At 36.8% G+C, this 24013-nt stretch overlaps 1 protein-coding gene across 1 annotated transcript; it reads left to right on the top strand.

Annotated features, from left to right (window-relative positions):
- Nucleotides 1-2928: 2928 nt before the first annotated feature.
- Nucleotides 2929-5029, top strand: LOC112457345. Its single transcript, XM_025020335.1, has 2 exons — nucleotides 2929-3011; nucleotides 4733-5029. Exons 1-2 carry the CDS (start codon nucleotides 2937-2939, stop codon nucleotides 5015-5017), a joined length of 360 nt encoding a protein of 119 aa, XP_024876103.1. The 5' UTR covers nucleotides 2929-2936; the 3' UTR covers nucleotides 5018-5029.
- Nucleotides 5030-24013: the final 18984 nt, after the last annotated feature.

Genomic DNA, 24013 nt, shown 5'->3' with positions numbered 1-24013 from the left:
TCACTCAAATATATTTATATGAAAGGCAAATATAGTCCGTTGCTTTTATTCTGGATGTATTAAAACGCAAAAGTTTTTCAAGTAAGAGATATTTTTTTATAAGTATATTACGCTAATTTCTTGATTTGGAGATTTTACGATAAATATAATTTTGTGTCATATCCATTTAAGCTATTTAAAAAATTTATGAAAATTTATTTATGTGTATTTTTATTCAGTAAGAATTAGATGAAATATCAAAATAAAAAAAAAGAATAAATAAAATAGGTTAGCAACTAGTGCTAAGATATCGACCATATTCTTTTCAAGTGAATATAGACTCATAACGTTTGCAAGTCATGGATAACAGTAAAAGTTACTGAAGTATCCACTTTATCGTCAAATGATAATTTACTTTTGTATAAAGCCTAGAGATGTCATTGAGTGTGTTGCTTAGGAGATGCTACCATCTGATGAGCCATAAGCTAATTCCTCATTCGATTTGATTAACAAATCATAGCCAATTTCTATTCTCCAATACATCTTAATAATTACTATAATTATTATGTTATAAAACGTAAAAGATTTTAATCATCTCTAATAAATCATAGGAAATATCTGTATAAGCCAGAAATGTAAATATCAGAATGTGCACGTAAGATTTTGTGGAAATAATTCTTTGACTTTGAAAAGTACGATAATAATAAATAGTTAAAACTTCAAGAGTAATTTTTGTACATAAAATACATATGAAATACTTTAAGATAAATATTTCTGTTATACACTCGTTTAAAATGCAATATCGAAATAATTGGGTCAAATAAATATTCCTCGAAATTTTCTCAGAGAGTCTGCTCCGGGCTTTAAAGCAAAAATAAGATTAGAGAAGATTATGATCTCCGGCACTTTAATACACTCGGTATAAAAGTTTCCTCGAAATTGACACACATTTTGCACACGATTTACCGCATGCTGTACACTTTTTTGGGGTCAACTAATATAGATAGAAAAAAAGGGCGAAGTTTGCCGCACGAAAAACGAAGATCCATCAAGATTAATGTCGCTACTTTACACGCTGGATGGCGTGTTTATTAACTTTTACGCCAGATGACAATTTCGCGGCAATGTCGGAATATTCCTTGGACTCTTTGGACAGCGTCGAGGATGATTCCTTGGAGAAACGTGTTTCGATCAATAGCGATAACGACGATAACCTGGGAACAGTCAGATCCGATGACAGATCCATCAAAAACGCTTCGTTTCAATTGAATTCTGCATTAACATCGTTACCCCAGATTAAAGGTACGAGAGATCACCTGATTTCAATTTTAGATAATCGAAAAAAAAAGGATTAAATAATGATTGTAATATGCGATAAATTATTCAATATATTTTCGACAAAAAACTTTCCCTTTTGGAAACGACGATATTCTCAGAAGATTAACAAACTAAATTAATTCCGTCTCATACGTTAATTAAAAGAAAGCCGCGAATTGAAAGGCAAAAGAAAAGCCTATGACGATATGTCGATATTAATAAACAACGTGAGATTTGGTTGAAATAAATACCTTTTCAAGATCTCCCGAAGGTAATGCTTCAGGATTAAAATTTTATATTTCTGTATTATATTGTATTGGAAACGGCTCTCGGTTTTCCTCGTTAACGGGAGATAATTGCGCGCGGGAGCGCGCATACGCGGCGCGTAAACAATAAAAAAGACGGGGACATCAGTGACGAGAGACGATCCGCGTAATGCGATTCGATTCGCCGTAATCCGGGAAGTCGCGGTTTTCGTCGACGTGGACGGACGGATAACGCGGGCTAATTAATTAATGATCGGCGCATAGTACCGTCGACGTGGCGCGGGCGGCGGTCGTCGGTCGTCGGGAAGTCGATCGAAAGTTCGACGATAGTCTGCAAGCTCGCGAAGCCGGGCGATCGATCGCCTCGTTAACGACAGTACCAATTATATAATATAAAGTAATATATCTGTGGCTGATTTCCTCTGGCCGTTCGCGGTAATATAAAACTCTGCGGGATAATTAAAGCGACGGACAAAGTTAGGTGGGATAAAGTAGCGTGGGTAACGTGAATGGCAAGGAAATCCGCTATTGATTCCAGCAGGAAACATGGGGTGAGGGATGGAATAAGAGAATTTTATTATGTTCCGGGTGAAAATATATGCTGGAAACGTTAAACGGTATAGAATGTTGAAGGGAGAATCTTTATGAAAAAAGTTACTGTAGTTGCGGGAAATGTACACAAAAAACTATAGCAATTACTGTAATATTTACTATAGTTTCGTGTACTTTTTTCGCGACTACAGTAGTCTTTTCTGTAGTATTTTTCCGTAAGGGAAGAGTCGTTAGAGGAAAAGAAGATACATTATACACATTACTACCGCATGAGAACAGAAGTCTAGTGCAATGCACGCAAATTGTGTAAATTAATAAATAGAAAAATTAGACGGATATAAATTGCTAATTGTAAAATGTTGAGAAAAGCATCCTGTTTCACGATGACATGGACTTATTTAGTTTTTATGCAAATACAGCTGCGAGAAAGAGCGCATTCGCATTCTATATAACCACGCATTCTGTCGACAATCTTTTTAGACATTACGGAGACCAACTGCACCGTACGTGAGGACAGGTGCACGAGCACAACCAGCTGCAGGAATTCGATAATTACGAGCGGAAGAGGATTCGCCCGACGACAACAGGAATGCCGCGCGACTCGAGAAGAACCGTGGCTTTGCATAAGAAAGAGGAATGACGTCGGGGAACGGCGAGAAGGCGACGCAAATCGCCGTCGTTGTCGTCGTACGTCGTCGAGACCGACGACGACGACGACGGAGACGGAGACGAAGCGACGTTCCCCGGGGGCGCGAAATTCTTCGTCAAAATGTAGTCTACACGACAGCGGAGGTGGCATGAGAGCCGACAAAAAACTCGGCAATGTTCTCACACTGCGCACCCGGGGAGGACCGTCCAGGACCACATCGTATTCGGAGCTTTACCGCCGCAGATTCAGTTAGTTAACGAGATCAGATTCCTCCTTCAAACGTGGAACAATGCCGAAACGCGTCATCACCCCCTGCCCCGTCGCATCCTTCGCCGTCGCCGGGCTCTGATAAAAAAGACGAGGCGAAGCGATGCAATTTTCCACCGAGAACGTTTACTTTCTTTCGCGATTAGAAGCGGAGTGCGTTTCTGCGTCGTGAGAGAGATTGGCCGAAAGGGACAATGAGATTCCCAATCCGGCGGACGAATCTCGTCAGATAGCTTGACGTTGTCATTTCGTTTCCTAAAACGGCAAGATTTTTAAATTGCGAGAGAGCGAGTGGCCAATTGGAATTCTAGGCTACGTGTTATCTACGTTTACCGTTTTGATCCGGCATGAGAAAAGCATAGCGACAAATGTACTAATTTAAGAGTCCAATTTTCATGAATACAAAAGTTAAAATTATCATTTCAAATACAATGCAAAAAAAACGACTCGTTTCTCCTCCCTGAACTTTTAAATTAAAGTAAGCTTTTTAACTGAATTATTTTCCCGCTCAGAGGAACTATTGACATTGAATTATAAATGTGAATGTGCTCTCTCTTTCTCCCTCTCTCTCTCTCTCTCTCTTTCGCTCGCTCTATATTTTTGAAAAGAGAAGCTTTTTTTTATGTAATTTGCAGGAGTCTCACATTGTGTCAAATTTGCCAGCAATTTTTTCTTCGTTGTACGCATAAATCTCGACTATCTACTAATGTACCGTCATACATCGTGTCCGACACGGTGAGGTTGGGAATATTAAATCATATGTTTGAGTTTTATTCAAACGCGTTATTGTAAGGCATGGAGTTTTATTTTGTGAGATGCTCGCCGCGAAGGGAGATTTTACCGCGGTGCGATGCAGGCATAGCTGCCACAGTTTCTACATGTTATGGCGCAGTAAAGTTGCACGATGAAAAAAGTTATATTTTTGCGAAAGGGGATTAAGCGTCTGCCCCCCTGTAAAATATTTGAAACTTTCGCCAGAAATGTTCTAACCGCTCCATGTTTCGTTTTTTTTTTGCGATGCGTAGGTCTGTCTCCTAATTGCAGAGATAAACTAATTTTATGCACGAAAAAGAGGACAAGTCCATTGTTGTAAAAAAGAATATTTTTTTGTCAAATACTATTTTTTATTCAAAAAGAAACTTTAATTATCATAAAAGATATTCAGGAAAATAGAATAAAATTAACTATGTTGTTTTAAATTCTTTCTCAAATAAAATTAATTGGAGTAAAGACATATTTTTTAACCAAAATTGAAATTTAGTATCACATTTATAAATATTTTGCCAATTCAATATATTTTTAAAGAGACAGAATTTTCCAGACGACAGCTAAAAAATATGACGGCATCTCGTCCCTTTGCTTCTAAAAATCCTGTCACTCTATGAGAGAAGTACGACGCGCGAACTTTTCAAGCGCTATTTTCTTCAACGAAGAACCGCCGCTGCCTCGAAAAGTCGACAGCGTCATTTTTCACGTCGCTGTCCGCCACTTTTCACATCACTTTTCCTTTCTGCGCGGAATTCGTGCCCCTCGACTTCGCCAATAGGCGGTAGCCCATGGTTAAACTAATTAAGGCACCTCGTGTGCGCGGTCGTTACCGCGCGATGACAAGCGAACAATTGTTCTCCTCGTCAGGGTCGCCAGAGCTAATTTCGTGTCGCCGACGGGAAGTTAGGGTTGCCACGCTCTTTTTTTTTTCCAGACATTCCGAGGTACCCGCGGATCCAGTCCCCGGAGGGTTCCACCCTGTCGATTTGTGGCGACAGTCAGCTCGAGGAGCTCAGCCTGGATGAGGGTCGCTCGTCCCTCCCGGGCACCTCGAGGGACGACAGCAGCGAGCTCAGCTTCTATCGTCGCTTTGTCGAAGGTCACGCCGTTCACGCAACGCATACTAGACGATCCTGCGAAATATTGCGTCGAGGAATACCTTCAGATACCGTCTCTCCGAGAGCGCAGCGCGAACGTAGCGTGTCGGACAGCAAGCTGAGGAAACCGACGTATCGTCCGTATACAATCGAGGAATACAGAAGTTTATCGGTGCCGAGACCTGATCGATCTCTGGGTCCTGATAAAGATGAGGTGCAGATAAAGGTGCGTTTTCGCGATAAAGTAACAATTTTTAATATTACTGTTTCCTTTTTCTTTTTTTTTCGAGATTAGATATTAGTTGAGCGATACAAAAAAAAAAGATATATTATAGTGCGAAATAGCAAATTAAGCACAAAAAAGTAAAAAATTGTTTAATAAAAAAAAAATTTATTTAGCAATATTTAAAAAATTGTTAAAATATATTAATTTTTGTTATGTGTGACATAGAATAGAGAAACACATTTTTCTTAAGGTATGTTTTATTGTATATTAAGAATTTTGACGCGCTTCGTTTGTCGAGAGGATCAGATTTTGTTGAAGCAAAATTCAGAGATGCGGCACGCAATTCTCATTTCCGAAAACTTATCTGTCGCGCGCGCGTTCGATCAAAGTTTCCGGGACAAGGAAAGTTCCCTCGCTTCGATAATTCACGTGTTCTATATTGCTCTCTCTCTTGATAATGAGTATAAAAGTATTTTATATTACTCGGGAACGTCATTAAAACTTGGCGTGCCGAGTTCTCTTGTGCTTTTATCGCGAGAATTTATCTTCGCCTCGTTTCTTTTATCCTTATCCTTTTATCTCGCTAGATGTTTATTGCTGCGTCTTCCCCGTTAGTGTCCTCAATGTGAGGTAATTACGTTACGGACTGGATCGCACCGAGAGTACGTACGTTAATAAACAACGTTCTCTTGGCCCGACGAAGTTACACCGTTACCGCGCAGGAACGTAACGCCGTGATTCGATTTAATGCCGGTAATTCGATTACTTCTTCAGCATCATCGATGCTCATCGTCGACCGATGCAGCTCGTTGCAGGCCGTCTTAATTGCAGCGCTTCGCAGTCGCACGCAAAGCGGCATCAGTTTCGACAGTAAAATGTAGAATAAAGCGCACTCATTTCCAATACCGCGGTACAGCGAGAGAAAATTCGAGCGGTATCGGATCCGACGAAATAATACGGAAATATGGACATAGAGAGAACTTTTTCGCGCGAAGTAGCAGAAAGCTCGATTTGCGAAATGAGAACTTTTACCGTGCAATTTTATTTCGCGCCGAGCCGGCCTTGTCGATAAGTCGCCACAGTCGGGAAAGGCTTCCTATGCCGGAAAAGCGAAACGAAGGAAACTCCGTCGAGTCGTATACTGCTGAGAATCCGGCGATGCAGTTAACCCTTTCACATTGGAAGACCTAGCGGGCTAGCGCTCCTTCGCTGAAGGAGTTGCGTCGACGGCGACGCGCACGGCTTCAATCTAATAAGCACGCAACTCGTTTCCGGGATCGAGCGGGCCATTTCCGCTCGCGTCTGTTCTCTAGTTTCCACCGACGTGGATATACAATATCAAATTAAGGGGCTGCGTACGACAAATTGCAGCCCCGACAATCGCGCGTGACGATGAGCGCGTCACGACGACGAATCTTCCTCGTCTGTCTCCGGAGGACGACGCGCGCGGACGCGCAAGAAGCGCGTCGCAGTTTGTCGCCGAAGCGAAAAATTCAATTCACGAAGTACTTTAATCCGTTAATTGCGATAATCGTTTCTCCGATGTAAAAGCCGAGAGCACGTTACGCCCCCCGCGTGTCTCTCTCTCTCTCTCTCTCTCTCTTTCTCTTTCTCTCTCTCGGCAACTGTCTGAAGGGTAAACTGTTGCAGCTTTAACGAAATTTTGAATTGTTCCTCGCAAGACTCGTAAATTATTCTTCGCGCGAGTTTTCATAAACTCCTCGGCCTCGCGTGTACCTTCTCTCCCGTAAAATATAATTTTTCGTCAATTTTGCCAGACGTAGAAGGTAGGAAACGTCAGGTTCTGATGTTTCTAACAATAAGATACACGTAATTCGTGCCTTCGCAGGCTTCTTTAGCCTCAAAGCTCTCCTACATGCTACTTCTTTAATATATGCTTTTTATACGGTCTCAAGAGAGCCCGCTCTAAGCCCCCGTCAATAATCGCAAGTATTACGTATACTATACGGAACTGTATCTGAATCTTAATATTTTTTACAGAAAGAATGTCTGTCTCTTGCGTCTCTCCACCGTCGGTAACGCAAATTTCGTAAATCAGATATGCAATAAGTAAACGAGGAATGCTGTCAATGACATCTGTAGATTCGCGAAATGACATTCCGCAGCGTCGTTCCCGTTGTTCTTCAGGACCCGCTGTCGCGATGTCGCGGAATTCCGCGCACGGAGTCCTCTCGTTGCGGATCGTCGTGCGGCGGCAGGTGCGCAACGCAGGAAAATAGCTGTCGCTCTCATAGTTGGAGGGAATGCACTACATTCCCGCGGCCTTTGAGCGTCTCGGCCCGGCTCGGCTCGCGAGAACGGGCGTTCTGTGAATTTTTCAAGGCGCTCCCAGCACTCCCAGCGCGCGACCAGCGAAATACACGGAAAACAGCGAAGACTTTTCTTACACGCGCCACACGCAAGCGGCCGCGCTGCGCGCCGATCGATGTGTTTGTTCGCTCGTGTGTCTGGAAGGAAGCGGAATTCCAAGTGCTCTGTCGTGGCCCCCTGTCGTGCCGTTTTCGCGGAAACAATTTTAGCAGATTGGAAATTAAAATTTCACGCGACTCCGTCGCGGTAGCGCCAGCCCCCTCGCCCTTCCCGAGACGTCGAGAGCCCCTTTCTCTTTAAACGCGCCTCGGGATAAGCGGAAGTGCTTCGTTATTGCGTCACGGAGGGGCGTTCCCCAACATCGTTTCCGTGAACCACGCGGGCGGAGATGCCGAGCCCGCCGCGATGAAAAGTTTCAAGGTGCTTCGCCTCTGTCGCGGACGAGAAAGAACGAAGATGTCGGGCGTCATTTTCCTTCTCTAAGCGCCGCGAGCAGTTGGAAAACGAACTTGATAAAACTCATTTGCGTATGCATATTGGTTCGCATTACATAAATTGTCTTGAGTTACCTTTGTTTATTTAAAATTTACATTATGTAATATGTAATACATGCATAAATATTTTGATTTTAATTAATTGTAAGAAAGACTGAACTATATTCAAAGACAACTTCAGCTTTTGGACTTTTTGCTATAGGATCATTTAGAAATAATTTTTGAATATGTGTTAAAAGTTTGATAGAATTATAAATGAATGCAAGACGAACTTTTTGGGATATATTAATTGAAGGAAACATTAAGATATGCTTGTCCATAAAAAGACACGAGATAGTTTCCTTAAATACTAATATTTCGTTAAAGCAAGTACATTATTTATAAATCTAAAAAATTATCTATAAATTTATTATCTAATAATTTATTATCTAAATGATTTTAGGTTAATTTTAGATTAGATTAACATAAGGTAGAAACAGCTAAAAGTAAGTTTAACTCCTCAATCAATCCAAAATTGACTTTAATTCAATGGAATTTAAATTCCATTTTAATTAGAAAGATTTTTATAAAATCAACGAGTTCAATTAAACCGCCGTTGATTAAAAATTGACTTCGAGTTGATCAAAGAATCTTATCAGACGAAAGAGCGGAGTGCGCTCTATATGTAAGGTATCGCAAAAGGGCGGCGGCGTCACGCCAATACGTTGTCCGCAATTAGACGCTGTAGAGAATCGCGACACGTAAAGCCGTAAAAAGCTTCAATTGCGCAATCGAACTTCGCCGATACCACGTCCAAGTACAGGCGAACAGGAATTTCCGCTCTAACGGCGAACACCGTGAAGAAAGAGAAAGAAGGGGAGAGAGAGAGAGAAAGAGAGAGAAAGAGAGAGAGAGAAAAAAGGAAAACCAGGCGGGGACTTTTATCCAGGTGTTTCTTATAAGCGTGGGCGCTCGTTGTACACTCGCAGGCTATTATCCGGGATTACCGGGCCCGCCCGGGTACGAGAGGAGATAAGTACAGCAATATACGGGAGCAAATTTGTTCCCGACGAAGCCGCCACTGGCATCGCCATCGCCGTCGAGGGTAGTTTAAATGAAACGCCGGCAAGGTATAAAGCTGGACGAGGTGTCCGCGGATGACAGCGGCGGCTAAGGCGCGAGACCGGCATGTTCATAATTATAGCGACTCCCGAAAGCTTTGCGTTAATATCGCACCCAGTAATTGCGCGCGGCATTAATTGCCCTCGGCATTAACGTTGTAGATGTCACCGCTGAATTGGAGAATGTCGTCGAATGTTGATATGAGTTCGTACAAATGGCCATTAATTTTCAGCAAGCAATTATTTTAATTAGTTATTATATATGCAATAGATTATATTGTTATTAGTATTATTATATATAGTACTATATCTATGTAAAATGTAATTTTACTGGTGTGACATGTTTAATACAGCTATGTTGTTATATTATAATAATATTACTATACATGATATTAAATGTATAGAAACGGAAGTCATGTAACCTTCCCTCTCCCCCCGGGAGAGCATATAAAGCTAATTGACTATATGTAAATAATATTACCATGTAGATTAGTAAATAGTAATATTATTTTACTTAACGTTAACTATATACATATGTACAGATCGATATAACAATATTACCATGTAGATTAGTAAATAGTAATGTTATTTTACTTAACGTTATACATGTGATTACATGATATAATTATGCCATTTTATGATCATACGGTAATAAAGGTAGATTCAGTGATCAATCATTCAGTGATCACTTATCGGTACTTTAAATGTTAGGCAAGAAGAGATGCGACATGCTCGTATCGCATATTTCATAAAATACGAAAAGTTGTACGTTCGACTTATCTATTTTTAAGGGTGGTGCCGTTCGATCCGTCGTGACTGATCCGTTCCCTCTGCCAGATGCAATTTCTTCTTGCGTTTCCTTTTCCTTCTATCCGTCTCGCACGATCGTCACGTTTATCTTTTCTCCCGTTCGCCCATTCGGTCTATCCTGTTTCTGTATTTCTTTTCGCTGTCCCACCCCGAGCCTGCCTGTCGATTTCTCCGTCATCGACCCCGCTCGATGAGAATTTGCATAATCTACTTTGTATCGGATTCGAGTGGGTCGAGTTGGTAGCCGGCGATTTTCGGTACGACTCGCTCGATCGATCTCATTGCGTCTGCAAAGACCGAGTTCACGAGCGCGATAGTTTGCAACCAAGATGAGAAATATTTAACTGCAATATATCCAGCACTAAATGTGACTTTCTAAATTTTTAACATTTTTCGCTAATATATATCATCATATTATCATATCGATTATAATAACAAATTAAGTTACACATTAATATTTCTACATTTACGTGTTCACACTAACAAAAAATGGTATATTGCGGTTTTTGAAATTTTTATAAGTTCTAACATTTAAGAATACTTCTCTCTAATAAAGAAATTATGTCGGTACTCTTATCCTGTCTGAGTCAAGTGCTAATTTGATTAAATTAATGTTTGATGTTTGTGCATCTATAAATATATAAAAAGAAATATTTAATAATTAAAGTTTATTTGATATTAAATAAGCGTGAAAGCATATTAAATATTCAATTTGTTAAATCATTATCTTTTAATTTTGTTGTGTTCAGACTTTATTTAAAACATGAAGGATAATATTTTATGTATCAATCTAATTATCTGTAATTTATTATTATTAAGTAATAATTAAATAATACTTAATATTAATAGTTAAATATTTATTAGTAATTTTTTTATTAAAATACGACCAGTAATATACTATTTATGCAAACTGTCGCAAAAATGTATAAGCGCACGAATGATGATATATTAGTATACACCCCCAACTTCGTTATATGCCGAAAGATATTACTCGTGCGTTGGATTTACTCGCACTTTTGTCGACGTATGCCTCTTCATGGCAAACAGCAATCTACAACCACACCTGTCTGCAAATTTGCGGGCGCCGCGCCAGTATAGGTACTCGCGCGCGTGCATACAAGTGTAGGCGTATGCGCGCGAGTCGAAGGGGCTACCCCCTTGTTGCTAAACTCGGGCAAAAAGTAAATAAAGCCCTTAGTCAGACGTAACGTCGGCGTGTTTAGCTTGAAAGTTTCGCCAAACCAGGCTGGTGATGTTAGTACTAGTATAGTCATAGTCGCTGCAGCAGTGGTGTTAGTAATGGAAGTAGTAGTAGTAGTAGTAGTGGTAGTAGTAGCAGTAGCTTCAGGGGTTGTTTGTTGTTGCAGAGAGAATGGCTGATGCGCCGGAGATCGTATGGGGATTCGGTTAGCGCGCGCAATCGCGAGCAGATACTGCAGCGAACGAGAAGATTCAAGGTACGAGACGATGCGATCCGCGCGTCCGGATGGATTACCGATCGCGGTTTATCTTAGACATGAGAGGCTAAATCGATAGCTTCGACAGTTACGCCGTTGCTGCGCCAAACTACAGCGTTATCTGTGTCACGTTTATGCATGGCTGATCGCGAATTACGTTGTTTTTCAACGCAAAGACGGTAGCAAAACTACAAGATCTTTGCTTATTTCCTTTGAATTTTTGTTTTACGTCTTCCCATTTCCGCTCGTATCTATCGATCGTACAAATTACACATGTCGATCCGTGCGAAAGGAAATACAAAGACTTCGCTAAATAAATAAATTTTATTACTTCACATTAAAATAAATTTTAAGGGAATGTTATTTTCTATTCTATTCTACCAAAAGAGAATTTATTTAATAATAATATTGTTTATTTAATGTGTTAATTGATAATAATTTGTATTATTTACTTATTTATTTAGTATAATGGTCCGTCAGTTTTAAGGAAAATAAATTATGTCAGGAATGAACTTACACATCCCGCGTCCGCTTAACTCTTACGCGCGAAGATGTCGGACCTTCGATCGCGATCACGCGACTCTCGGCTAGCGAAGGCATCTTATATTCCATGTCCAATCGTATATACCCGTCTGAGGAATCTGGGCATTATCGGAAACGAAATTCTAGAGAGTTTTCGTCCATCGTTCGGTCGCGCATTGTGCATGTCTGAGAATCCGTAATTGCGTTTCCGCGGTCGCGCGTTGTCTCTTTTCCGCGAGTCGCGACGGATCGCTAATCACGATCGAGTTGCCGGGTAGCTCAGCGGAATATAATGCTGTAAAAAATAATGGGCGAGGCGAGAGCCGCGGCTCGTGTTTGATAAATTAGCATCGATGGCATTCGGTCCCGTTACGGTCGATATTTAATTGCCAATTAGAGGACGCAAAAGAGGCATTGCTGACGGGTGCTGGCTCGTTTTACCCGGCGCACTCGTGAAAGTCAAGCCTCGTAATGACCGGCCGCAAGATTTATAAACGAAATTAATTACGTACGTACCGCCTCCGCGTTAACAATGCCGCGATCGTATTTTTTTTCTATTTCTCTCTTCTCTCTCTCTCTCTCTCTCTCTCTCTCTCTCTCTCTCTTCTCTTTTATCTTCTATCTCGTTGCTCGTTCTGTCTTTCCACGGTGGCGTATCTTGTCCCATCTGTCATTATCCATTCGCTTTCGCTGTCATATCAATTTCTCGTTTAATTTCACGATAGCATTCTAACTATTAAATATTGATAAATATTATTCTATTTATTCGCGTGGTCAGAGCTGGGTCATGATAGATAAATGACATTATAATTTATACACTGACAGATTAAAAGCATCAATTTTGCCTTTTATTGCTCGGCTTATTAATCAATGCACACATTAAGTTAAATATGCGTCTGGTTCGAACTTTTATATAAAACGTCTATCGAATTAGATATGTCTCCACTGCAAGAAGGTAAATATTAATATTCGACTATATTTTTATTTATACGCAGAACTTTTTCCTCTCAGTCCGCCAATCTCATCTATATTATGGCTCGATATTTTCAATCCATGCAGCAACGGCGTCAGCGCGCGGCAATTCGAGTACTCTTATGTATGAAGTTTATTATGCATCGAGGAGAGAACGGGGTAGAACGTTAGGAGACGCGTTGCGATTCGCAAGATGAAAGATAACGCGGGCGCGCCGCGGAAAGTCTCGCCGGGACAAAATATTCATAACGGTAGAATGAAATTCTGCCGGGTCGGGGAGGATCCCTCCCCATTCACGCTTCACTCCCGGGACAACAATTCCGAGAATAACTTAGTTTCGTATCGGCCGCGGCTAAGTCAATTGCACTTCGGCAACTTGTATTCAATTATTCCATTTCAACCGGGAATGCGCTCACGACCTGATCTCGCGAGATTACAAAGGTTCGAGCTTAACGATTATTCGCGCGGAACGCCGCGCCGTGCCGCGCCGTGCTATACGCCGTTCCTGTTACGTCTGCTTCCACTTGGCCGACCCAATGCCGGAAGAATCTACTGTGTGTACACGACGGTAGCGTAGCATTACGCCGCCCGTTACGTTAAAAATCTATTTCGCTTAAACTTCCCAAATTATAAAAGTAATGGAAATTTTACGTCGCATTGAGTCGCGCATAGATGACGCAGCGTTGTATCCCATCGCCCGTTACGTCAAGATAGCTTCTCAAGTTTTGCATATTATAAAAGTAATGCCAATTTTACGCTACATCGATTCGCAGATATGGGCGATGTAAGTGCGATTACGAATCCGTGTAATTACCTTATGCAAATACCGAATCTTGATCAACGCTGCGAAAGCGATTCGCAATATTGTTTTAATATCTAGAAGCTCCGTTAACGAACGTAACGCTGCAACGTTTGTTTACGAGAATGTTTCTTGTCGCTCTAATGAATCGCGCGCTAAATTAGAAACAATATTTGACGAGAGTGGAAAAAAAATTCAATTTAATCCAATTCCGATTGCAAATACATTTTCAGATTGTTCGAAATTACATTTTCAGCTTTGCGGCAAAAGCTCAACGATTTACATACGATTTACATAAAATTTAAACATTCACAAATTATTATATATATGCAGAAAAAATCGCAGCACAACGAGAGAGAGTGTTGGTAAAAAATTCGGCATTGCAGCATATGAAATTTATACACATAAAATTTTTTCGCGATTTTATCGCGGCTGCAATGTCTAACACATTACGTTACAATTTTCATATGCCTGTACATTATATACATATATTTCATTATCTGCGGATAATTATGTGCCAAATTCTCTTAGTATCCGCGTATCGTTCACCGACCAGTCGGTGTTCTGACGATTAGGTTCGCATACGAAATGTAAGACGGGCTCGCTGCGGAGCTAACAGATGAACAGTCCGTGTAGAAGTGGCCCATGCCAAAGTACCGTTATCCGCACGTAAATTCAGTTATACGTACAAAGCTACTACTGCGAACCGCAACGACCACGAGCGTAGGCAGAAATTGAGGGTATGAGGGGCGAACGAGCGGGGGTATAGGAGAGTGGCTCTACACGCAGGGATGAACCTATGCTACGCCTCTCACAAGGAGAAGCAGCCTCGTGACTCGCATATACTACGGCAGAAATTCCATTTGTCTGTTTCCTATACACGAGTATACGTATACACGATATACGCATTTCTCAATTCGTCGATCGGTTGACATCGATCTTCGCCTGATATAAAGGGGACAGCGATATTTAACTATATTTACAAGGATCTAGTGTCACTGAACTTTAATCGCAGTTTAATTTACGCTTTGCCATTCTTAATCTTGATTTTGGAAAAAATTAAACTATTATTGATGTTAATTGGAGTTTAATTTATACTTTGCTTTTTAATTTTAATTTTAAAAGAAGAATAAACTACCATTGGTTTTAATGGCAGTTTAATTTGTGCTTTGTCTTTCTTAATTTTGTTTTTGGAAATAATTACACTATTATAAACTTTAATCGCAATTTAATTTGTGCTTCGCCTTTCTTAATTTCGATTTTGGAAAAGAGCAAAAGGTTGACTTAAGTACGTCAACGTACTTAATTTATAATCGAGTAATATTCAAAGTCTCTCTCTCTCTCTCTCTGTCTTTCTCTCTCTCCCTCCCTCCCTCTTACATCTTTCAATAAAAAAGATATTAAAAGTTAATTTAGATTATAAAAAATATAGTAATTTTTTTAAAAACATTCACGTTATATTATTTATTTTATTTTTTTTTTCATTACGCGATATTGTTATTGTATCCTCTCGTCGCCGCAAATTCGTATACTCTTTTTGAAGTAAAATATGTTTGATCTATGTCGTTCCCGCTGGAAAAGACTTGCGAGGTTATCGACGATGGCGTGGAACAAAATGTAAAATCACGAACCGTGAATATCATTTGATTCTTCCGTCTTTTCTTCCTATTTATCTGATCAAAGCAACTCGCCCATTCGTCCCGCGAGCACTTATCTTCTTTGTGTTCACAGTCGAGACGCGCCATCGCTCAAAAATGTTTCTTGCCCCCTTTGACGGATTGGAATGCCGCCGCATCAAAGGTAAATTGAGCCCTTTTGCGACCTCGCCTTCTTGTACTCCGGCTGGCTTTCCGCTGGAGGACGTTGCGCAATTATTCGTGGATCTCCGTAATGGAGCGGAGAGACCGAAGGAGATCGTGAGAGCAACAGCAATTCGATGATCATTGCCAATGGGTAACATCTCTCGTTTATCGCAGAACCGTGAAAACTCGAGGATCTCTGAGACGAATAACGCGACACAGGAGAGTCTCTTGAAACGTCCCGTCGGGTGCCCGAAGGAAAGGATCGCCACGGACGAAGCATCGCCGTCCCGAAAGAGTGATACGTTCAAGGAAACAGCGAATTTCGGCTCGTCTCTCGTTTTATACGCTTCCCACAAAGACTCGTATTTAGAGACATTGCAACAACGTCATTCGCAGGAAAAAGAATTGGCGGAACGTCTTATGCGTCAAGCATTAAACTCTTGATCGAGACTGTATTCGTGTGAGAAAAGCAGCATGAAAGGCTCTCCAATTTTTGGATGTTTGTTCTCGAATTATATCACCATTCTGTCTATTTTTATAACTTACTGATCGATATTTTATCGCGGTTTGCTTTCCGTTTGTTATCATATGCTCGTTTTCTATATACACCTTGTTTACGCCTACTTTATACTAAAGTGTATATGCCAGTCGATACGTTGATACGAAATATTTAATGCTTTATACAATGCTTTATTTCAAATAATTTTCTTATACATTTCTAATTAAATCAAATAGACTATATTTATATAAATTAATTTATTATTATACTAGTTTAAGCCAAATTTTTGCGTTTCAAAAAGAGTAAAATTATGTAATTATAATAAATAAAAAATACTTGAAATACAGTGAAAAATGTAGCTATTCATTATTCATTCCTTCTCGATTAACATCAAGCAATTTTATTTTATTCGTAAAATTTGAAAAGGGAAAACATTGATTCATTTAATCTTCATTTTTCTATTACAAAACGAAAATAAATTTTATTCTTCAATTTTGAAACTTCTCAAAATGAAGCTGTTATCGGTGTAGCGTGTCCACACATGCGGATTTCATAGTTAAATTTATCTTAAGCAATTATGTTAAATAGATTACGTCTTGGAATAAATATTATTGTTTTATTGCAATAGTTGCGGATGGATATGATCAATCTGTTTAATGCTGCATAAATCTGGGCACATTTCTTATCGCACGTTGAATTTTCCAGTGATTTAAATATAATTTGTCTGCTATCTTTCAATCGCAAAAGCGAATTCAACTAGAATGATTCAGCTAACAACAAGCTATATGATAAATCGACCGACATCGATACGATGTTTATTAATGATATGTGCGTGAAATTTGTGTATTTGAAATGTATTACATATGTAATAATTCCATTGCGTATTTTTGGATGATAAATTCTATCCTTGTCAGCCATTAACTTGATTCGTGTCGTGTTGCCTGGTTTTAAGACGAAGTTACCGTCGTTTTTTTTTATCATGAACGCAGCGTCTCGGATACAGAACAGATTAATTCCAAGTCGAGTAGGTGTGACGCAGTTTATCAGTAAGTATAGTCGTTATTAACTCCGTCTTTAATCGTATTCCAATATTATGCAATTGTATAAATTTGTGATTTTTACATTGGTTATATGCTAAAATATATTTCATCGACATTTTTCGATCGAGCAACCGGCAAAGAAACGATCATATTTTTATATGTTGCATTCCGCGGATTTATTTCTAAATCTAACTCAAATATTTATTTATTCATGTTATAATATAAAATAATAACAGCAAGATGTGAGCGAATATTATTTGATATGTAAAATTTGAAAAATGCAATTAAAAGCAACAAGTATTTGCGTGACAATCGTTCTTGTATAAAATTGACCGCGCGACTTACGAAATCTCGTCGTTGTCTTAATTAGATGCGCTTTGTTGTGTCCGTGCTTCATTTGCGAAATGTTCGCGAGTATCGAACGTGTCGCAGTTTTAAGATGCTTTTCACGATGACGCTCGACGCTCGTTTTTAGCAAGCAAAAATCTTCAGAAATAATATCTTTTATATATATATATATATATTTATATATATGTATATATGTATATATGTATATATATGTATATATGTATATATGTATATATATATATACACCCATAAAATATTTTATTACTTAAAAATATTACTTGAAAATAATTAATATTTTACGTATTTCGAAGTCTATGTTTAATTGTGCTGGGACGATTAACGACGATTCAGCGACGACACTGCATATTAAACAAATTCAACTTCGTTTCTTTGACGCTAGCGTCAAAGCGAATTCACCACGTTCACCTTGTTGACGCTCATTTTCAGCGTCTCATGAATTGGCACCTTTATGCAGCTCTATCTTTTTACTGTTGCAACGTGATTAAGATATCTATTATGTGCGATTAATATTGAAAGTGTCGTACAAAGTGTCGCGGTCGTTGTATTCTAGTGATTAATGCATGCCTAATCGTAATTAACGTATTTTCGCGAACAGATGTTGTGTGAAGGCCATGAAGAAGCAACAATGGAGAAAGGAGGAGACCAGGAGAGGAGGAGGAGGCTAGGGAAGCATCGGGTGACGGCGGAGCAACCACGAGGTGAGATCTCATAATGTATCCCATTATCCGTTGTTGGTGGAAGTAATTGTTTGTTTACGCAGTAGTGTGTTTCAAATTTAAATATAATAATATATACTGCACATAACTTATCGTGTAATATAAAATAGAAAACATTTTGAGTATATTAAGATTCTCAAAATATTTAGTTTCACGTTTGTAAAATATTTATAAAATAATTTAACAAATATATGTAAATAAAAAAATATAGATATATATATAATATAAAATATAAAATATTTCACAAAATGTTCAAGATTTATAATTATTCAAATTACATCAAGATTAGATTTTTTCTAATCAAATTTTATGAAATTAATAAAAAATTAGAAAATTATGTAATTTTTAAATTAAATATTTGTTATTACGAATAAAAATCTCTTAGTACGGGATAATTATGAATCGACGAATTTATTTTAGACATTATTTTAAATTTGATAGATTTGAATTTGTTATAGATCAACGTTGTATGTATTATATAACTTCGCTGCTACGCATCGTACCGGTGAGTAACTAATTATTTTCTGCTTTATTTTTGAGGTAATAGATTTATAAAAAAAGATTATGCTAGATACATAGGTATAAAGCAACCTTCTTCAACTATTATTATAACATAAATGTTTAAGTTTTCAAAAACAATAAATGCAGCAGTAAAATATCCAGTAATATATGTTTCTTTAATGTCGAAATATATTACCTATTTCTACGGTTATAAATATAGAGAAGATTAAAATTTTATATTACGCACGTACGAATATTATAAATATTATTATGATATCTCATAGATCCATTGTTTTGTAATGGATGAGCTATAACGGATTATGGTAGATATTTAATTATGGATTCACCTTTCATTATTGTATTGAAATCGATGTGTTATTATGCTTGAGGCTACATTTGCATAAATATATGTATACACAAAGTACAAATATGAGATAAAGCTCATCAATGTTCATTGAAGTATAAATATTATATCTAAAAAAGGTAATATTAAAAAAAGTAAAAATAAAAACTTGAAACACGTTTTAATATTATTTAATCATTATTTGTCTCAATATATTAAAATTAATTAAGTTTCTCAACCTAAAAGAATAATTGTAAGTTCCTTCTTTCTACATGGGTAATAGCAGTTAGAACAAAATAGTTGAATATAGAATTTGAGTTTAATAAAAATAAACAGTTCTGTGGATATCAGAGAAAGATTATTAAAACAATTTTCTTAGAATAACGTTGCTTAAAAAAGGAATAAAAAAGAAATAAAATTATAATGCAAATAAAATATTAACGTTCTAAAAGTATAAAGCAGTGGAGCTCGATGATGCAAGAAAGTGATATATTTAGATATTCTTCAAATATACATGTAGATATAATATATAAGTACAAGCATAATTAAAAAAGAATTATTTCAGTAATGCCATATTGCACATAATTAATTTTATAAAAAACGCATTAATGGATATTAATAATTGATATTTGTTCTGATCATTTTTTAATTCTCATTAATATTTATTCTCATAAAGCACCAATTTTAATATAATTTTTTGTAGCCCATCCATCTAATTAATTGACAAAATAATTTTAATAATTTTACTGATCCCGAATGCATTTGTTAACGCCTATCTGTCGCGACAGGTGAACCATTGATAAAATCCGTTTGTCGAAATAGCGATCGTGCATAGAAATGCGGAAAATACACGCTATTGTGCGTACAACAAATGTCTAATGCGAGCTGCAACGCGAAATTAGTGAATAAATTCGTGATAAATAAGTTAAAATATTTGATAATAATATAAATCTTTTTTAATATCAAATATTTAAATATATAAATATATATATAAATATCTGAAATATATATACACATATCTGTGTGTGTGTGTGTGTGTGTGTGTGTGTGTGTGTGTGTGCATATATTGCTTGAGAATTAAATATTTTAATATAAATAATATAAAATTGCTATTAATTCTAAATTAACCTGTATACAAAAATATTTTTTTATTCTATGACAAAATAATTATTAAATCACATCATTTTACTTAGCTTTGTTATAAAGCTGAGTTATTATTATAGACTGTAAAAATTAGGATATAAAATTAGGATACTGTTACCAAGAAGTACAAATGAAAACTATTAGCGCGGTTTTCATTAATCGGTACAATAATGTACGTAAGTAAAATATTTCGTCTGCTAGAATTTATATAGCACTCACTTTACTTTTATTTATATATAACTGTAAGAAATACCTATATATGCACTGCAAGAATCTTAAAATTTACAATATTTCTTTTGTAAATTAAAATTCTATTATTTGTGACTTTTTACCAAAATCACAAATACACACTATCTGTATAACATACATTTTACTTTTATTATTTATATTTATGAGATTGCTTTATAAATTGCCTCAGACAATTAGTAATTCACGACATATATGAAAATGTGTCACCAAACAAATAATACATTGATGCAGTGAACTCTCATTTCTCTGCGTATGCGAGAATGCAAATATTGCAAATGCATCGATCCGGGATCAAATATTCTTTCTAATTCTATTTTGGCCCGTCCATTTTAAGGCACCAAATGTCTACGAGATATATCATATTTTTTTATATTTGCGTTAACTGTGGATGCATATTCATACATGCACATATATTATTGGATACAATTTTTTTAAATAAATTTATCTCCGTTATCTGAAAATAAAACAAATATTACTTTATCACTCAACGATCGATACGTAATAGCGAAATTATTGACTAGATCGATAATAATCTTGGGCTAATCCCGTAACATATAAGACCCACATATAAGATTTCAAATTATCACAATAATCAATATTTCAAAAAAATTGCATGTATCGAATTATATATTCGTTCTTCTAAATAAATTCTTAAATAATTGTACAATTTCTTAGAAAAGTTTTCTTTTTCAGGTAGAAACTTTTACAAAATTTCATATATATATATATATATAAATAAATTTTTTTCTGTTTCTTGTTTAAATTATCCAAATAAACGAATTAAACAGATAACACAAGGAACATAAAAATATTATAATACTTGCCTCAATATTGTTCCACCGGCATTCAATGCCTCCTTTTGTTCCCAGAACGAGATAGAGTTGTCAGGTTCATCGTACTCGCAAAAACACTCACGAAAATACTCGCGAAAATACTCGTGGCTAATTATGATGGCGGAGTAATTATCAAAAAAGTTTTTTGCGCGACCTTTTGTACGGCAGTCTCGCTTATAATACGACAGAATATCTCGTTCTGTAATTATGTAAAATAATAGTTCATTGTAATAATTGTAAGATATGAAAGCATTTGGTATCTTTATCCTTGTCATGTCTCAGGAAGTAATATAATGACACATGGAACATGTAAGTACCGCTACCTGCTTGCTCAAATGTCAGCGAGAGAATGGTGTGGCGACTTTGTGTACATAACAATGTGCTGAATATCGCAAGACAAAGACCAAGACCAAGATCGTACGTTAACCAGCTTGTTGACATAACAATATATTCAAACTATAAATTTATTTAAATTATTTTGTCTTTTGGTTACATTTCTAGTCAATTTAAACGAGCTGTTATTATAGATTAAATTCATTAAATTTAATGCTTATTTGGAAAAGAAAGTTTATTATTTTGATCGGAAAAGATATCTATCTATATACATGCACACATACTTAAAGTTAAATTTAAAAATTTTATACATGTATGTGTATCACAAAAATATTAGTATACCTATATACATATATTACAATTGTTATAATTTTATTCTTTTAGCAGGTTTTTAATGTACATTGTGTGCAAAATATTAATTAATTCTTTTCTTTAAAAATATGATTGATTACTCCGCTTTAAAAAATTATTTTTATTAATTATTTTACTTTGAAATGCCAAAATATTGATTATCTGTTTCCGCGGATGAACAGTTTTATTTTTGATCGTGTCGCGATATCGTTAGTTTCTTGGCAAGCTAACTGGGTAGCGAATCCTACCAAGAACTCACACTCACATACTTTGTCGCACGAACGTTTATATTGTCGAGACTCGGTTGGCGGGTCGACAAGGTATACCCGTAAATAAATTGCGCCCGTACCCAGGAGATTAGTTTGAGGATAAAATATTTAAACTTAATTCCATCCAAATAAATAATTCACTTAATATCCGGCGATTCGTATGCCCGCCATATCGTTACCCCCTTGATGCCGCGACGAGAGTAATATATCTGAGCGTAAAAACATGAATACGTACATTATACGCGACTGATACAAAATATTTTTCCAAAGTTGGAATAGCCCTAATACGTTATTATTGAAGATTGAAATTTTAACAGTGTTGAAAGAAAAAAGTGAATCACTTTAATTTATACAAGGAGAGTAAAATGTTTTGAAAAAAATATTACAAGTAAGTTATATATGAGTATTGCTTAAAACTCTAATAAAACTCGTTTATTTTTCTCATTTTAATTCTCTATGTTTGCTTTTAAGTATTTTCTATATCTTTGTAACGTGTGCGTCTTTACATGCAAATGGATACGTGTGGTATACATAATCGTTACGTACAGCAAACTTGTCTTCCACACGATTCTGAAATTATTCAAAGTTCTTTCTACTTAGTCGACGACGATCGTGGAAAACGCTTGCCAAGAACAGAGAGATGACTGGAGCCGACGAGCGTCGAAAGAGCATTTTTATCGGCCATGATAAAATGGTGTTCTAGTCGAGTTAAAGTTAAAGATCTGGAAAATCAGCGACTGTAAAGTTCGTCCCCTCCGTGTTGCGGTTGTTCTCCTGAATATGTAAACGCGCTACGGTTATTCGGGAAGATGATTCTGCCGCTACGGCCATATGGCTAAATCTGTTATTACGCTTCTATAATCATGCGCTGTTCCTGAACAATTCATCGCCCGCGGCCAAAATTATTTTCACAGATTTCATAGAAGCGCCAGCGTTGCTTGTTTTTCAATTTGCCCATGCTGAAATATTTTTCTCATTTTGCGTCGCTCTGGATGTTTTTGACTTTTGAACTTTTTATTTATAAAAATTGATAAATAATTGATGCAATAGAAAAATATGCATATAAGTGTGTGAAATTTGGTAGGACATACATACAAAACCATTTTTGTTATTTCTGAAGTTATAAATTATATAAAGTTAATCACACATTATATGCTGTGTGCTCTGAAAAAATAATCAATTATCCTACTTCACGCTGTCAAGAGCCTTCAAATAAAGAGGTGATTTATAATTCGCATTAGCTTTCAGAATAGAATTCTACTCATAATTTTACACGCTGTATATTTTAATTTAATATATGCGCACATTATTATATATCTTACACTGTCAAATATTAAAGAATGAAATTTAAACCATACCTTGAGTTAAATAACATTTTGTTATTTTTAATTGCCACGTGTCGAAATTTATTATTTTAACACAAAAACAGTATTATTTTAATTCCATTGGTTTAATTAAATTAATGGCATGTTAAGTAGGAGTAGCGGCTACCTATAGGAATGGTTAAAAATGACTCAAATTTAGTATAATTTGATACTATATGAATTTAATAATCATATCTTTTAATATATCTTAAATATATCTTTTAATATATGGGACAATCTACGTCATTATTTTACCCCCCATCTGTCCAAAATTGGTATGGACGGATTTTAATGACTAAGGGCGGAAAATGTTCGTCTTGAAAAGAGCTTTCGAAATATGCGCAATTCAACATGGCGTCATGTTGGATCTGAAATTTTGAATTTATCCCTTTAAGCAGTCATAACTATGATGCCATGTTGAATTGCGCATATATGCCACACGCCTTTCGAAAGCTCTTTTCAAGACAAACATTTTCCGCCCTTATAATCATTAAAATCCGTCTATACCAATTTTGGACAGATGGGGGGTAAAAGTGACGTGGAGTGTCCCATATATGCATAAAAATATATATGTATATATCCATATTATACATAT

The sequence above is a fragment of the Temnothorax curvispinosus genome, unplaced genomic scaffold (assembly GCF_003070985.1).
Source record: "Temnothorax curvispinosus isolate PA1 unplaced genomic scaffold, ASM307098v1 QBEX01007734.1, whole genome shotgun sequence".
In the NCBI taxonomy this organism is placed as follows: domain Eukaryota; kingdom Metazoa; phylum Arthropoda; class Insecta; order Hymenoptera; family Formicidae; genus Temnothorax; species Temnothorax curvispinosus.
Note: the sequence above shows the minus strand (reverse complement) of the source record. Positions and strands in the feature narration are given on the sequence as shown.

What these genes read in the sequence shown, in the direction of transcription:
- LOC112457345 (XM_025020335.1), top strand. Translation starts at nt 2,937, where the DNA reads ATGTTCTCACACTGCGCACCCGGGGAGGACCGTCCAGGACCACATCGT. An exon ending in GCTTTACCGCCGCAGATTCA is followed by an intron (nt 3,012 to 4,732) that starts GTTAGTTAACGA and finishes TTTTTTTTCCAG; the next exon opens with ACATTCCGAGGTACCCGCGG.